The sequence below is a fragment of the Lontra canadensis genome, unplaced genomic scaffold (genome assembly GCF_010015895.1).
Source record: "Lontra canadensis isolate GAN:19392208 unplaced genomic scaffold, GSC_riverotter_1.0 scaffold1, whole genome shotgun sequence".
Lineage (NCBI taxonomy): Eukaryota > Metazoa > Chordata > Mammalia > Carnivora > Mustelidae > Lontra > Lontra canadensis.
Genome location: NW_022630995.1, coordinates 126,291,551 through 126,308,317, shown reverse-complemented (window position 1 = coordinate 126,308,317; position 16,767 = coordinate 126,291,551). Strand labels below are relative to the sequence as shown.

General features: G+C 34.9%; 1 protein-coding gene across 17 annotated transcripts in view; it reads right to left on the bottom strand.

The window, feature by feature from the left end:
- Positions 1-16,767, bottom strand: part of RAPGEF2 (Rap guanine nucleotide exchange factor 2) — a 232,365-nt gene that overhangs the window by 69,482 nt on the left and 146,116 nt on the right. The window contains exon 1 of one of the 17 annotated variants that reach the window (XM_032863336.1): positions 14,259-14,633. The exons of 13 other annotated variants lie outside the window; for them this stretch is intronic. In XM_032863336.1, the coding sequence (XP_032719227.1) occupies positions 14,259-14,318 (60 nt within the window). In that variant the 5' untranslated portion in view covers positions 14,319-14,633. Of the gene's footprint in view, positions 1-454; positions 473-14,258; positions 14,634-16,767 lie in introns of those variants that run through there. 3 more of the 17 variants (XM_032863346.1, XM_032863355.1, XM_032863328.1) reach the window with 3 other exon arrangements.

Below are 16,767 nucleotides of genomic sequence, written 5' to 3'. Positions count from 1 at the left end.
AAGACGAAAAGAACCAGACAAAAGAAAATATTATCGTAACTTAATATATATAACACTGTGTTTAGAGCAACAAGAAAGCAAATAACCATGTCCCTCTTACATGCTCAGCATTAAATTATCTTTCACAAAGCAAAGGGCTTTTTTTCTTTTAACCGAAAAGCAATATGTACAGTTAAGAGGTATAGAACTCCCACATTCCGGCCTTTAAATTTTTCTTCTTATAAGAAAACAGAATTTATGAGCCCCATAATGACCATTTTAAATACCCTGAATCACATCACAATAGAAAAACACTAGCATAATATCTAATGCCATATTTAAATATGACCCAAAATTCCATGCTTCTATAATCTATATTAAGTTGTGAGCAAAATAAAGGCATTTCTACCTTGATCGTTTCTCTAAGTAAAGGTTAACCGGAAAGGCCAACCTTAGGAAGAAATAGAATACATACCATGATATAGTCTCTTTCGTTAGAAAAGGCAAGAAGAACAGATTTAAATTAAGACTTGGTGTATAAAAGCTGAAAGCATAGAATTTGTATCCACATAATGAACTGATGTCTCCTCTAAAGACGTCAGATTGCTGTTCAGCTAAACTATCTAAAAATACCTCCTTGCAAACACACACACACACACACACACACACACACACACACACGAAATGACTACAAAGACAGGTCTTACTAAGCAGCTCTACTTGCACAAAATCACTTAATAAGTGGGGAAAATTTTTAAAGTACTTAGGGAAAATTTAACGGGAATTTTTCATAGCAGCTATGATCTTTTATGAGCTATTTTGAAAACCAGTTCCAATCTGTAAAACGTAGTTAATGAGGGATCTTCAAGCAAATCATAATTGATCTAAGATGTCCAACAGAAACTCATGTTCTATGAACTTAAAACGAGATGAAGAAAGATAAAATCAACATCACTGTCAACATTCTATTTAAAAACCAAGAAAAGGGAAATTTTCTGGCTGGGAAAGTGGGAATCAAATTCATGGATGCCACTGTATGCCAGGCCCTGTGCCACGTACGTAATCCCCACAACCAACCTATGAAGTAGGCATCGATAACAGCACTTTACGGACCAGGAAAAACGGTTCAGACATTTAACGAATCTGCTTAAAGCCACACAGCTACTAAGAAAAGGTAGGGTTCCAATCCACAGACAAATGATTCTGGAGTATTATAATCTAACATCAATACCTGACATTCACACAGACTGTAGAGTCTGCAGATTCTGAAAACATTAACATTTTATATTTTTCTTATTTAAACCTCAAGTTTTTCATCAGTAACACAGGGAGATTCTCAGTTCAGTCTTAGTATTATTTTGGTAATTAAAGAAAACAATATGTGTAAAATAACTATATGTTAGTAAAGTAATAACATTAGTAAATAATTATATTATTTATAATAATATAAATATTAATAATTATATTATAAAATATTACTAGTATTAGTAAAATAATTTAACTATTACAGTAATTATTAATAATCTTCAAAACAAGGTTGAGAGGAAGACCGGCATTGTTATCATGATCTCCACTTTGAAGCGAGAAACAGAAATTTCAAAGAGTTAAATGACTTACCAACAGCTGAGCAGCTAGTAAGCATCAAAACAAGGACTCAAAGTGAAGTCCTGGTACACAAAGTATTTTATTGTTCAACTATACAAAAACGTACTTGGAATAGTTCCTTCCTATTATTATGGGGAAAGGTTCACAGCTGAAATAGGTGTTTTCCTTTAAATATCCCTGTCAGGTACTTGAAAACGATATGCAATGAGCACGGTTAGTGAATGAGTTTTGCTACACTAGGACATTTCAGCATGCATCCTTGTTTGCTCTCAGGTTCAGGGTAACACTTCAAAGCCACCCATTAAGTTTATTATAAACCAACTGAAGGGAATACCTTCTTCCACAGCATCTGTGGATAGCACTTAGAGGAAAGAACAAAACAGAGAAAAGAAGTAATGCATATCCTGTGGCTAACAGAGCCAGTACCTGCTACAACATCTTGAGGGATGGTCTCTAATCCTGCCTACCACAATGCCCCGCCCACCACCCTACTTCACAGAGCATGGAGACTGACCCTAGGGCCATTACCGCTGCAAGAAAAGTCTTTCCCCCCCCTGCCAAAGATTTTATTTATTTATTTGACAGAGAGAGAGAGAGAGAGAGCACAAGTAGGCAGAGAGGCAGGCAGAAGAAGAGGGGGAAGCAGACTCCCTGCTGAGCAGAGAGCCCAATGCAGAGCTTCATCCCAGGACCCTGAGACCATGACCTGAGGCTTAACCTACTGAGCCACCCAGGTGCCCCAAGTAAAGTCTTCTTAATGCAAGGAAGTCCATAATCATCGGATCTCAGATCACTGTTGTGGCTAGGTTAAAGCAGATTTTAACACAGCTTACTAAAAGGTGTATTACATCCCACAGTCCCAAGAATATGTGTTATAGGGATGGAGGTTAAGGAAATGCCAAAATTGTGACGAAGATGGACCTAACTATGATTTACTTATCTGTATTTTAAATGGCTAAGAAAATGTTGCTAAATCTGTGTGACTGAAAAAACTCTCTCATCTGGCTAAATGCTAAAATTAGCTCCTTATAAATTACTTATCTCACTAGAAAGAAATTAAGAGAGCAATCATATCACCCAAATAAGAAGTAAAAAAAAAAAAAATCAGCATTCTTTTCTATATTCAAGTATAAAAATAGGGTAATGTGAAAGACCTCTGAAGAACCATACAGATGGGAATCTCAGATATGTGTGGGGACACAGAAAAGGTTGAATTAACAAAAAAAACTTTCATGGAAAGAGAGTAATTCTTCAATACGAAATTACACTCTTGTAATTCTAGGCACACTTAAAGAGGAATAAAATGTATTTCTTTTATTTCCTTCAAGATCAAGGTAAATTTACTCTATATTTTATGGTAGGGCTGGTAATTACTACATCACACATATGAAATCCCTTTGAAACTTGCTAAAGAAAATCCTAATGTAGGGGGAGAAATATAACTGTTTTCAAACTTTCTGATGAGAATTATAATCCACAAGATACATAGAAAACAAGGAATTGGACCATCCTTGCAACGATGTACTGGAAGCCAAGTTTAGTATAGTGACCTCGTGCAGCTTCCAAAAATAATCTGCATGTGCACAGGGGTGTTGTGTTTGCATGCACATGCATGCACGCACGCATGTACAAGAAAAGACTTCCACTGGCTCCACCATGTATTAGCTGTATCACTTTGGAAAAGTTACTTAACCTCTCTATGCCTTGATTTCTTTGTGTATAAAAGGAGGACAATATACTTATATGGTTGTAAGGATTAAATGAGATAATATATGAACAGAATTTTGAACATTGCCTAGAACATAGGAAGCCTTCAATTTAAACTAATGGCATTATTACTATTACGTTTTTACTCTAATACTAAATTAATGAACAAAAGATTGCTTGCCGAATATGAGTATGGAACTGCAGAAGAAGAAAAGTGAATCAATGTAAGGACATGTCATCTAAGCAAATAGAAAACCTAACACAGTCTCATGACACATTTAATTTTCCTTACTTCCTGGACAATGGAGGATAAATAGCCACCTTTAAAAACATAGGAACTTCTTATTATGGGCCATGCATTACTCTAAGCACTTTATAGCTTTTACCTTGTTTAATCTTCACACAACCATATCATCTCCATTTTGCAAATGGAGTCCACATAATAGGGAAGCTAAATAAATTAGCGAGGCTCACATAGCTAGTAAGTAGTGAAGGCGGAATATAAGTCTGAGTTCCTGGCCCTAGAGCCCTCCTCTGGCCACTAGGCTACAGTTCCTCCTTATGCCTTCTCTCTGTGTAACTTTCTTCACAAAAGTTACAACTGGTCAGATTACAGTTTTCATTATTTCATGTTACAAGCTATTTCTTAAATTGGGTTATTTTTATAGATAGAAAGTGAAACTACTCCTAGGAACCTAAGTGAGATTCCCCTTCTCCCATTCACTGCTAAGTTCTAAGAGCTCCTGTAGAGCCCAAGGGTAGTTTTTAAAAATATATTTCAGCATTCAGTTCCCTTTAGGTAGAAAAGAGAGCTTCATATCAATTATAAGACTATAGTCTAGAAACCAACATGGGAGCAGGGCATCTTCAGCTTCATTTCATCTTGGGCTTCTAGTTCTTCTATTAGATGACTCTGATCTGCTGCTTACAACCTCCAAAATCTGTCTGCTGAAATGCCCTTATTTCTTACACCTGCTCATATCCACCAGGTGGGCTCCAGCTGCCCTCCGTTCATTCCCCCAGTAGGCCCCATACATAACACTAATACACATGTCAGCAGGTGTCTCTCCTGCTATTCTTCTGTGATCAACTCTTGAGATAGAAGCCAAGTTTTATTCACAAATAACAAAGACCAAATACAAAATACATTTTTCAGAAACCAGTGATTTTCTATATCTAGTTCCACAACTATATGTATACTAATATATAAATGTTATTAAACAAAATTATACTAGTTGGTATACTAATATTTTATCTCACTGATTCTAAGATACACAATTTCTCTTTATTTCAACATCTTTGAAATTGGGATCCATCTTAAAAATCAATGAAAAGAAAATACTGGTTATTTAAAGCAAGGTGAATCAATCAATGGTGTCTTAGATTTGACGAGAAATTACATTTTCATTAAAATACACACAAAGTTTTAAAGAAAATAATGTTAGGGAATTCTTGATCCATCCTGCCTGCTCACCTAATAATTAGAAGAAATGATTTTTCAACTATGTCCAGACAGATAGAAATGGTTTGACTACTAGCTACACTCAAGAAAGACTCAAAACAAAGCCCATACTTCAGAAACCTAACTCATGAATGTCACAATCCCAACTGGTACCCTGGCCAAATCACATTTTTCACTATATTCTACCATTAATGGCTTTCTAATTAATACCCGAATCCACAATATTGGGCCAAAACTCTTTGACCTGCCATTCAGAAGGCTCTACAGTCTGAGCCCTCTCTCATCAACGTGTGCACCTCCCACTGCCCCTCCACCTCAGCCAAGCTGATCTACACTCACTGTTCCTTGACTGTGCACGAACACTTGATTCATTGCTTTAGCTCATTCTGTTTGCCTTGCAAACATGCCTCCCAAATCCTTTTTTCTTCACATCTTGCTTATCTCTTGCCCTTATTTGTGGCACAATTCAAGTCTTATTTCCTTCTTTGCCGACTACTCAAATTATACGTGACATTCTTGCTTGTGCACTCCTATGTATTTTTTTGTCAATACTGCTCACCCAAGCATTTAAATATATGCAACTAGACGCAAAATCTTCAAACCATATTTTTTAATCTCTTTTACAGAAATCTGGATAAAACCCACAAGAAAACACTCAATGTTTTCTTATTTTTGACATTTTATTCAGTTAATACTGAAAACATTTCTATTATTTGAGAAATACAATCTATATTTTATTCTTCTATTCAAAGACAGAGTTTAAGTGGTCTTGCTCTTTGAAAAAACCAAGAGACATTTAAGTTATCCATATCTCTTTTTCTAGAGCAAAAGTAATTTTTCATTTAATATCACTACTATCAACTTTTGCGATATTTGTTCTTTAACACACAGGCTTTAAATCTTATTCATACAAAGTTGTTAATTTTTTTCAGGGGGACAATAAGCAAACAGAATAATGAAGGGTAAAGAAATCTGGGAATATGCCCAACTAAAAGAAACACAAAAGGTTTCAGCAGTAAGACATGATACACAGTAGAAAGGGAAAAGGACAGAAATGCCTTCACAGGTGTTTATATATTTTCTTCAGCTAAGCCATTTGAAAGCTTTTCTTTTTTTCTTTTGACATTTTAATATTGACTTCCAGTATCTTAAAATTTTCCATAAACTTCAAGAAAGGCACAATGATATGAATACAATAAGCTTTATTAAAATCACATTATGCATTTTTTCTATTCCATATTTGGGATGGAGTCCTAACACTAATTAAGGAAGCTCTAAGTAAATAACTTTTTCCTCAAAATGTAAAATACTATATATAATACATATTCAATTACATATCTATATATAGTACATATTCTATTACATATCAATATATAATATATGGCAAACTTTGAAATTATAAAGTAGACAAAGCAGTTTAGGATAGAAGATTCATACTAGTTTATAGTGTGTCTCTTAAATCAGTTGTCCTTAAATATATTTTCTACATATATTTTGGGGGGAAGGAAAATCTAAAACAAATGCTATTACCAGATTTTTTTTTACTCTGGTATAATACAAATACATCTGTAATAAGATATGTATTAAAATGTACATTGAAAACTAATGATGTATGGTATGGTAACATAACATAATAAATGAAAATGTTACCAATGGTTTTATCTGACTAGTAAAACTATGATTCTTTTTCTGTCCTTGTCTTCACCTGCTTTCTCTTCAATGAACATGTAAGTTATGTATTTTTTAAATTATAAATGATGCACCAAACTGATAATGCAGACAAAACACAGGTTAGACTGCTACCTGAATAACCGTAACACAAAGCAAATAAGCACTGAAAATTAGTTTACCTATTCAGAGGTATCCCTTCTAAAATAATTTTAAATTATTTTTATATTTAGGTAAATGTTATCTCTAGAGCAGTATAATTTTGACATTTGATTGTCTTTACAAGTGAAATTAATTCAAACAAGAAACAGGAAAACTAATACATTAATATAAAACAAATATAACATAAATGCCCATTTTTAATTGCCACTTAATACAAATCAAAGTATATTTTTAAGAAAACAAGAAAGTATAAGATTAATTGTCCATAAAGAAGAAGTTAATTTCAGCCTTCACATCTCAATCATTGGAAACCGAGGCTGTAAGCTGTACTCCTCACTCAACTTCTGCCAACCTCCCCTGGCTCCCCCTTGCCCAGCCACTACAGGTCCAGTGAATCCTTCTAAATCCTTACTGATAACTCCAAGCAATCTTCTCTTTCACTAATAGTAAAAGTGCTATGCACTTCTCAGTTCCATAAAACCCAGAAAGACTACACATCACAATATCCTCATTTATCTCCAAATTTTTCCTGATTACTGAGAGGAAAAAAAAAGAGTGCTTTCATTTATTTGAAATAGTTCAGAGAGTAGAAATGTCTAGTTGAACCCATTCTGTTTCTCTAGGAGAACAGAGGCCATCAAGATTACAGTTCTAGAGCTTTTCTTACAGCCAAAATGTTTGTCTTCGTTTATTATGAAAGGGATCAAGTTGTGTACAGGCACTTAAACTTAGTGAAAATTTGACTTACTGGAAATAATTCATTATAAGGTGCTCCCACCATAATCTGTGTTTTTAAGTTCTCTAATTAAAATTAGTTTTTACCAAAAAAATAAGCCATACAGAATGTTAAATTCTAGCCTTTTCTATATACCTAAATTAGAAATGAGATTATGGGTTAATTACTTTTAATTACTTTACACAAACAACTACACATGCCTTAAATACATTCATTATATATATATATATATACACACACACACACGTGTGTGTGTGTATATATAAATAATACATAGATATGTATTTCATTTTATAATCATTCCAAGTCAATATATAAACCAATCATCCATTTCTCTAGAATTCATTAAAAAAGAATATGTATTTTAGTCTGAAAGGTGTTTTCAGACTATCACTTTATTAATCAACAAATGTAAGGTTAATCCATAACTAAGACATCTCTGAGAAGAGCCTGTATAATGAACATGCAGTGTGATCTGGTATACTGATATGGAATGAAGAGATTCAAAGTGCATGGGCAATATTTATATAGTGATTTAACATACTAAAGAAGTATTGATAACTGGTTGACTGGTAAGTTATGCAGATATGACAGACATCATAGACTGTACAAATAAGATCCATCATTATATATTATATACATACACTAAATATATATGAGTAAAAGATAGAATACAACATAACTAACATAAAAGGCCTATGCCCCAAAAAAGGGCACAATTATTTAAATAGTCCTGTGTAACTCCTACGTCAGTACTAATAGCACTGGCATTTTAATATTGTAAATGGAAATAATCACGAGTGTGTATCAGGTCTTCAAAAATAAATTTCATTTCTTAATGATCAAGAAAAATAAGGAGGTCAGAGAGAGCAAAGATCTTAGAACAAGGAAAGTAACAGGGACCTTGAAAGACACATACACAAACTTTCCTTTAAAACACTCACAAACACACACACACACACACACAGGTGTACTTCGATATACATCCACTCATGTTCTTTTGTTTTTAGAATTTTTTTTAAAAGTTCATAACCAAACCATAATCCAAATAAAATATGTTGATAATGATAAAATGGTCATCTGATCTAAAGAGGTGAAGTTTTTCGAAGTTTACAAAAGACTGCCAAAGACGTGATGGTACTAAGGTATTCTTTTTCTTTTTACTAAGTACATAAAGTAAAGTACCTCATTAGGGATTTAAATAAAATTAAATAAAAATAATTTTTACGTGACTGTTATTAAACATAGCAAAATGAAGAAAACTGCACAATTACTCTGGAGGGATTCTTAAACAGATTACCTGAATAAAATATTTAAGAGTTTTGTCAGACCTGAAATCAAGGAAATGGATATTGCAGGGATATTTATAGCTACATGACCAAATTTACAGGGCATTTATTTTGGTGCAAATTAAGTATAAGTACTTCAAACATATAAAATATGATACTTTAAATGAGAAGGAAAAACTGTGATTAATGATCTTACTATGGTTAAACAGTTAAAGGAGAAGAAATAATTGAGCTTCTAATAATGCATTTTAAATATTCTTTTTCTTTTTCAAGTTGATTATTGTCTTTTCATTAATCTTAATTGAATTTTTATACAGTCTATTTTTAAATGCACCATTATTAAATTATTAAACAATATTTAAAAGCAAGGATGGGAAGTATGGTTCTTCTCTTGACTAAAAGTAAGGATTTTTCTTTAATATAGCCCACAAGAGATAGCTTTTTCCCATCTCACACATATAAGTAGTGCATGCAATACACTGCAAGTTTCTAAAATAGATTTCTTCACTTCTAACAGGGTAAAAAGATCTATTATTTGTTGCTAGGGTTTCTTGGCCCAAATCCAAGGCAAGATGACCTTGTCCTTGAATAAAACAATAGGATATTGCTTCCTCTCAGGCCTCTTTGCTAGCTAGCACAGTGAAAAACCTCCCCAAGAGATGAGTTTATTTCATCTCAGGAACTATATCTGTCATAACAGATGAAAAAAAAAAAGGATCAGATGAAGAAAAGGTGGAGTTTTAACCCAAGAGATGCATAACCTAACATCTATAATTAATCTCAGTGTTATTTTCTACATCGCTAAGGAAAACGTATCAATCAAATTATATTAAAGAGACTCTACTCGGTGTTTTCAGACAAGGTCAAATTGTCATGGTAGGAAAAAAAGCAATTTCTTAAAAATCAAGTTTTCTTAAATCTATTTTGGTTAAAGACAGAGGGGTTGCTTTGGGAGGGTGGAGATAAAGAAGAGGTAACACTCCTTTGCTGGATCTTCAAACTATAGTCATTATTTGTCAGGTATCCTAATATCTTCCTCTCCATCACCTGTATTGGCCTACTTTCTAATATAATCCATTCCAACGATGACAGTCTCCTTGATTTTCCGAAACTTCTGATTCCTCAGATGCTTACATCTTCCTGCCTCAAACCCGCACGTTATTCTTCCTTCTCTATGCTGTACTTTCAACAGTTGGCAATTTTGAATCGCAACTATATCCTTATTACAAGGAAGGTAAAGAATTCATTCAAGATATGATCTCTCATCTAACTGTAGATAAACCAATTTACAAGCACTGGTTAGAAGAATAAATAAAATTAAGCATTACATATCAGTGCCACTAAATCATTATTCAGAAAAAGCAGAGATGAATAATAAGAGAATAGGAGCAAGTAAAAGTCAAGCAAAGACCACTCAATGCTGAGGAACAGGAAAAGAGAATGAATCTGAAGGGTCTGTGATCAGATCATCTTGTCCTAAATAAAAAAGTCATAATTGGGGGAAAAGTACATTCACAGGGAAGAGAAGGTAGATTATAGAGGACCTTAGTGACCACAGGAATTCAGACATTATGCTACATTATATCCTTCTTGGTTAGGGCTAATGAAATAATGAAATTTCTATTTATGGCTACAAACAAGCCATGACCGGTATGGACTTCAGAGAGGTGATCACGAATTCAGGTTGTGTTCCACGATAGATGTGATTTCACTGAAGTATAGACAGGGTAGAAGAAACACCAAGACTCAGTGCTTCTAAAGGAGCACAAGTGGCCAAGGTCAGGCTATCATAAGTTACAAAGGGAACAGCGGAAGTTGAGGCATGAAGGTTATGTTTAAAGAGTTAAGCAGCAAAAATAAAAAGGTATGTGTGTGATAAGGCCAAACACAGAAAAACAGAAAGAAGAAGGAACTGAGCTAAATGGCATCTATTCCTGATTATCCCAACTTGGGTTTCAAGATGACATCAAAATTTCACATAGCAATAAGCAGCTTTATAAAACTACTTATATGAAAGTTTTATACAATGATTTTGATCATGATATTGTTGCTTTTTTCTACTGACAGTTCTTGGAATGTCACAAACACCAGGAAGAAAAGTAAGCATTTTTTTTCAAGTTATGTATTTTACTGTTTAATACCAGCTCTCATAATTATGCAGTCTATACACCTAATGTACTCTAAATTTGGCTACATAAGGAGAAGTAGTACAGGTCTGTGGTTAAACTAGTCCTGTGAAACCAGACAAACCTGGCTTCCAATGACGGCTCCACCACTTACTAGACATTGGAAAAATTTATTTTTATTCTGCTAAGCCTCAGTTTCATTATCTCTAAAAAGGAGACAATACCTCTGTCTTTAGAGGGTTGTTGTAATAATTAAGTCAGATAATACACAGTGCCTGTCATACAATAAGTGCTCGATAAATAACAGCTATTGTGATTTATTCCATACATTTAAGTAAAGCATTCTCTTATGTACACCACTATTTAAAATTATTATTCAATCATGACTGAGGTTTCATCTACTGCATGTACAGCTCACTACCTATACCAGTAATTTCTAGAAAAAATGCACAACTGGAAAAGGGGTTATTGGTTTCACAGTATCAAGCTGATTCATTTTAAGTAATTCATTTAAAAATCTGCAAAGATTCAAAGTCATCCTATAGTGCGGAATTTTTAAAAGAATGCTCAAGGAACACCCTTCCCATTAGATAACTTGAGGCACACTAAGAAACAGTTGGTAAACAGAGTAGTGACACCTCTAATGCCATCCTAAGGCTTTCCCCAACCTACTGAGCTTATAAAACATTTTCATGAAATATTTATTCGCAGTCTGTATAACTGGTGCCCAACGGTAGTCTTTTGGAAAGTACAGTTTTACGATACGTTTTTAAAATGTATTTTATTCTCAAAATTCACAAAACCAGAAGAGTCCTCTGAAGACTAACTGAAAGCACTAGATGACTGTAAGAACACAGCCCAGTGCCAGGTACATTTTCGGTGACGCACAAGTATCCATCTCAGTGTTATCAACCGACTATCTAGAACTGGGATGGGGAATGGGGATGGGGATGAAATTTACTAGTTTAGAGGGTTAAATGAGACTTCATCAATCCAAAAGTACAATTAAGTGAGAAATTCAACAGTGTTATTGTGTACCTACTATGTGCCAGCAACTGAGTTATGCACTGAGTTAGACAGAAATAAAAAAAAAAGTCCAGAAGATCTAAAAAATCCTGACAAAGCAGAATAAGTGAGTTTATCACTGGTGCTGAATCACAGCTCTTTTAAAAGCACCCAATTTAACATTTTTTGCTTTTTAGTTTCTCATTATCTTCTACTGTCAAAGAAGTGAAACCACTTAAAAAGCCACAAAAGCCTCTGCCTTCCGCTCAGGTCATGATCTCAGGGTCCTGAGATCGAGCCCTGCATCAGGCTCTCTGCTCAGCGGTAGCCTGCTTCCCCCCACCCTCTGCCTGCCTCTCTGCCTACTTGTAATTTCTCTCTCTGTCAAATAAATAAAAATCTTTAAAAAAAAAAAAGCAGCAAAAACAGAAGTATTTACGAATTTACTAAATTTTACTCACTTAAAATTAGCTCTGACATTATTCTCATAAGCCTCATAGGTCAAAAGTGGGTTATTCTCACTTATTTTTGTTCAACAGTTCAAATGAGTCACCTGTTATGTGAGAGTCAGAGTAATTATTCTCCTAGTCAACTCCTTATAAATCATTAAAATCCTAAAGGTCCGCTCACCACACAGCAAAGTCTAGATAACCAGAAAACTCATCAACGAGTACAGCGCAAGATCTTGACACCATAGGCTACCAGCTCGGCCGCACATGATGCTCTACGATGGTCAATTCTAGTAATCCAACTTGTAAAAGTATCATGGGAAATACCAACTCACATGTTTTTTAGAAATTGCTTGATTCAAGGCTATTTTATGGCTGCAGTTGTTTTTGTCATAGTTATACCCTAAATTTCAGTAAAATATATACATAAAGCACCAGTCAGGAAACAAACATGCTTACAGAAAAGTATATCAGGTGCTGTAGGTTACATTTTATTTGGTGTTATCTGTCCCAAGTGCTCTTGTTGTCACAAATCTAGTAATACTCTACCCCGCCCCCCCCCACCACCACCAGTAAATAATTTTAACAATTTTCTTTGTTCACTAAAATTATATTATTAATTTAAATACCCCCTCCCTCCAATTTGGAGAAAGGTTACATGAAAAAGGGAGACAAGGACCCTGTAGTTCAAACTTTCCTTCAAAGGTTCCTCAAGGAGTCTTAAGTAATATTCTCACTTTTACCTGGAGAAATCATGAAAACAGAGGAGCTTAATTTCAAAGGCCCTGTTAAAAAAATCAAACTACAATAGAACTTTTCTATAACAACCTTTCTTATTAGTGAAATAAGTATAAGGCTGGCCTTTTCCTAGATCTGACCCAAAGAGATTTAATTAGTGAGGTACCATTAGGATCTCATTATGAAGGGGCTGGGCTCTAAGCACAGCATCATAACGTGTTTCCACCACAGATACTGCCCTAAGAACATCCTGTGGTTCACTGGAAAAGCGTGATAGTACCTTAACAGTTACTTCATCTACGAAAATCTCTTGGATTTAATTTGTATTTTTGTTCATCATTATGAACAAACTATACACATAAACCTAAGCATATAAATACTCCAAATTCATGGCCTCCTCTCTATAAATTTTCAAAGCCTTAGCGATCTATCTCCATTTTCGCATTTTAACATCTTATCCTTTTTAGAATATAGAAGATAATTCCTATACCCTAATAGAATACTTGTTTATGCTATGGTGTAAAAATAGGCAATTCAAAAATACTTAGACTACTATATAAGCCGCCTAGATTCCTATGTTTTGATTTGGGGAATTTAAAAAATAGATATATAAAAATATGAATTCATGTAATGGCAGAAAACTTCCAACACTGTGACATAAAAGTAGCACTGTGAGAACTCCCATTCCTGAAACAGGAGGCGAAGACTTGGTGTTAACCATAGAAAAGTGTTTCCCACAAACAGCAGTAAGCTGCCTGTGGGATTTCAGCATGACAAACGCATAGCTGACTCATGGGATCAATTATACAGAACAATACTTTTGGCATTAAAAAAAATTATCCTCTGTTTTTATCACCTATTAATGCACGTTAAGAAGTCAGATGAGTCCCACTGACCAAACGTCTTATTACCAAATCAATATCCAGAGCTCTCCTTCCCTCAAACCTACGTGTGAATTCCTTACCACAGATGCCTGCTCCCAATAACCCTTTTCATGATTGCTCATTAAATTCAACTATAAAAAACATTTTTTTAAAAAACTGTTTGAGTATTAAGTTAAAACTGAATTGTCGAGTTCTCATTTCTGATGATAGAAATTGGCTGTCCAATATTTTGCCTTAATTGAATTGTTGGTCTTGTTAAAATTTTTAAATAAAAATTACAACAAAATAGGAAACACAAGCCAGTCATAACTTACCCTCCCCTCCTCCAAGCAACTATTACACCCTCTAAAAAACCTGTTTTCCCTGAACAGAAGCAGCAATAATTCCCATTTTAAAGCAATTCTCTCTGACGTGCTGTTGAAGCACAAGCAGCATTTGCGATACTTACTGAATGTTTCTCCTGCTGGCCCATAACTCCATGGTTAGCTGGGATTGCTAGTGGTTTCATAATGAAGAAACATATGCTGAACTGAATTTACACATCATGTACCAATCTCTCATGGATGGCAAGTCACCCTCTACAGCATTAAATTAAAAGAAAAAAGAAAAAGGAAAAAAAAAAAAAAGAAGAAGGAGGAGGAAACCAAGCTGCAGCTTAAAGTGTCACTACTGGTAAGCTTAAAAAACCCCTCACACTTGTAGACCAGAAAAGGAATCCGAACAACGGTGTTCGTCTCCATTTTTATAACACTGAAACTCTAACCATCTGAGGCTAGGATAAGACTGAGGAAACCTTATACAGCTCTCAGTCTTCCGAGAGAACAAGATCATTTCTGAGATTGAAGAGCAAGAGCCAAAAGAAAAGAAGGAAAAAAAAAAAAAAAGCTAAAATGGCTGACTGCACACAGACTCCCCTCAAAAAGGCTTAATACAGAATTATATTAGTCAGGGTGGTATAAGAACCAGTCTGTAGCATTCAGCCGAGCATTGTTAATACTCTTGTTTCATTTGCAATCACACATACGGACCCCTCCAACCAAGAAAAAAAAAGAAAAAGAGGAAAAGAAAGAAAGAAAAAAAATCAGGGCAGAGCATGTGAATCGGGACCTCCTCCCTAGCTGCTAATGATGCTGACAGAGTGGTGACCAGTGATCTCTGTCCCACTCCACTAACCAAGTTTGCACAATTAATCTTAGCAGCATGACACTGATGGACATTTAATTTAATGATGTCTGTCCCTCACACTCAACACAAGCATGACTGCTAGCAAGAGAGTCACTAACAGAGACACAGCACATGCACACACACAATCTCGAGAATCATGAGTCTGAATGCAATACACCAATATAATTACATTATTGTGCTTACTTTGGAGGACCATGGCTGCAGGCAGTTGGCATAGCAACGCACAAGGAAAGCCATTTCCTGGGTAGAGAGAAAGCTTCCTTTTCTAAATAAAAAATTCCTCTTAGGAAACAAACGGCATTGCTGCTTCCTGCAGAAAGCAAGACACTGGAGTCTGTCTCTTAACCTGCAAGGCTCACACTCAATGCAGTTCTAGTGATGTAAGTGGATTTCTCTCTCACCCTCCCTCTCTCTACATACACTGAAATATTCAGCTCAAATGGTACACACATTCCTTAAGACTCGCCCCCTCCTCTACTTAACCATTTCACTCATTAAGGTAGCGATGGACAATTCAGATAAAGTAACAAGCTCTTGCCTGGATTATATCAGCAGCTGTAGGTTAAGCAAGTCTCAGAGGGATGGAATCCATTGATTGCTGACTCCAAATAATATCACTGAAGACAGGGTGGGAAAACGGAGCAAGGACCTACTTGAACAGCTTTGAACTAAAATATGATTTTTCACCAGTCTGAAGATAAGAGAATGAATGTGACCTCTTCCCCACCCTCAAACATTACTGTGCTACAGGAAGTAAGTATCTATCAAAAATTTCCAAAATGCACATTTAACAAGCTTTATATAAATTTAGAAGATGTGATTTTCACACACACACACACGCACACACACAGCACATTGCAAATAATAACAAAATAAACACACTCACAATTTTTAAAAAATTCAAACTTTTAGAGGTAAAGTTTAAATTTAATGAGGATATGTTATTTTACCATTAACTCTTAATTTCATCTGGGTTAGCAGGTTATTTGAAAGACAGCATTACAGCTGACAAAGAATAAGGACATTTTAACTCTGAAGTACTGGTCAATTTCTCATAGGCAAATCTGTCTATAAATGGAATGCATAGTAGAAAATGGAAATGGAAAATCTAGCAACTTTAATAATTGACTTTGAAATTGTCAGTACTTGCTAATTTGTGTTTCTTGTCTACTTAAAACTACACCCATACTATTCTCTTTTCTTTTCCCCTCTCATTATCTAACGGCAACCACTCCCTGCCCATGACTATTTTGGATCCTTCTCTCCTGCCCATCCCCAGTATACCCCTTTCATAGACTTGTTATATTTCTATATCTCTTCTTCCCCACATATATTCAACCTCTCCCTCACAACTAGCAGGTCTCTGCACTGGTTTCTAAATATGTTCAGGTCTCTCACATCTCAAAAACAAAACAAAGAACAGAAACCTTCTTTAGAGCCTACATTTTCCCATGGCTACAGTATAACTGCCTTCACACTAACCCACCTCATAACCAAATTTCTCAAGAATTACCTGTTTTGGCTTCTACCACTTTCTCATCTCACACATTTCTTCTGAAGGACTATCACGGTCCTATTGTATAATTTATACATCTACGAGTTATCCTTAACACCTTTCTCCAAGCCCAATCCATCACAATATCCCATTTACTAAATCCTCTACCTTTTCTCAAACTTAAATTTCTCTTCATTTCTGCTATCATCCCATTCATTACTTTTCGCCATAAAAATTGCAGAAGTGTCTTTATTGAACTGTCTGGATTCAATTTTAA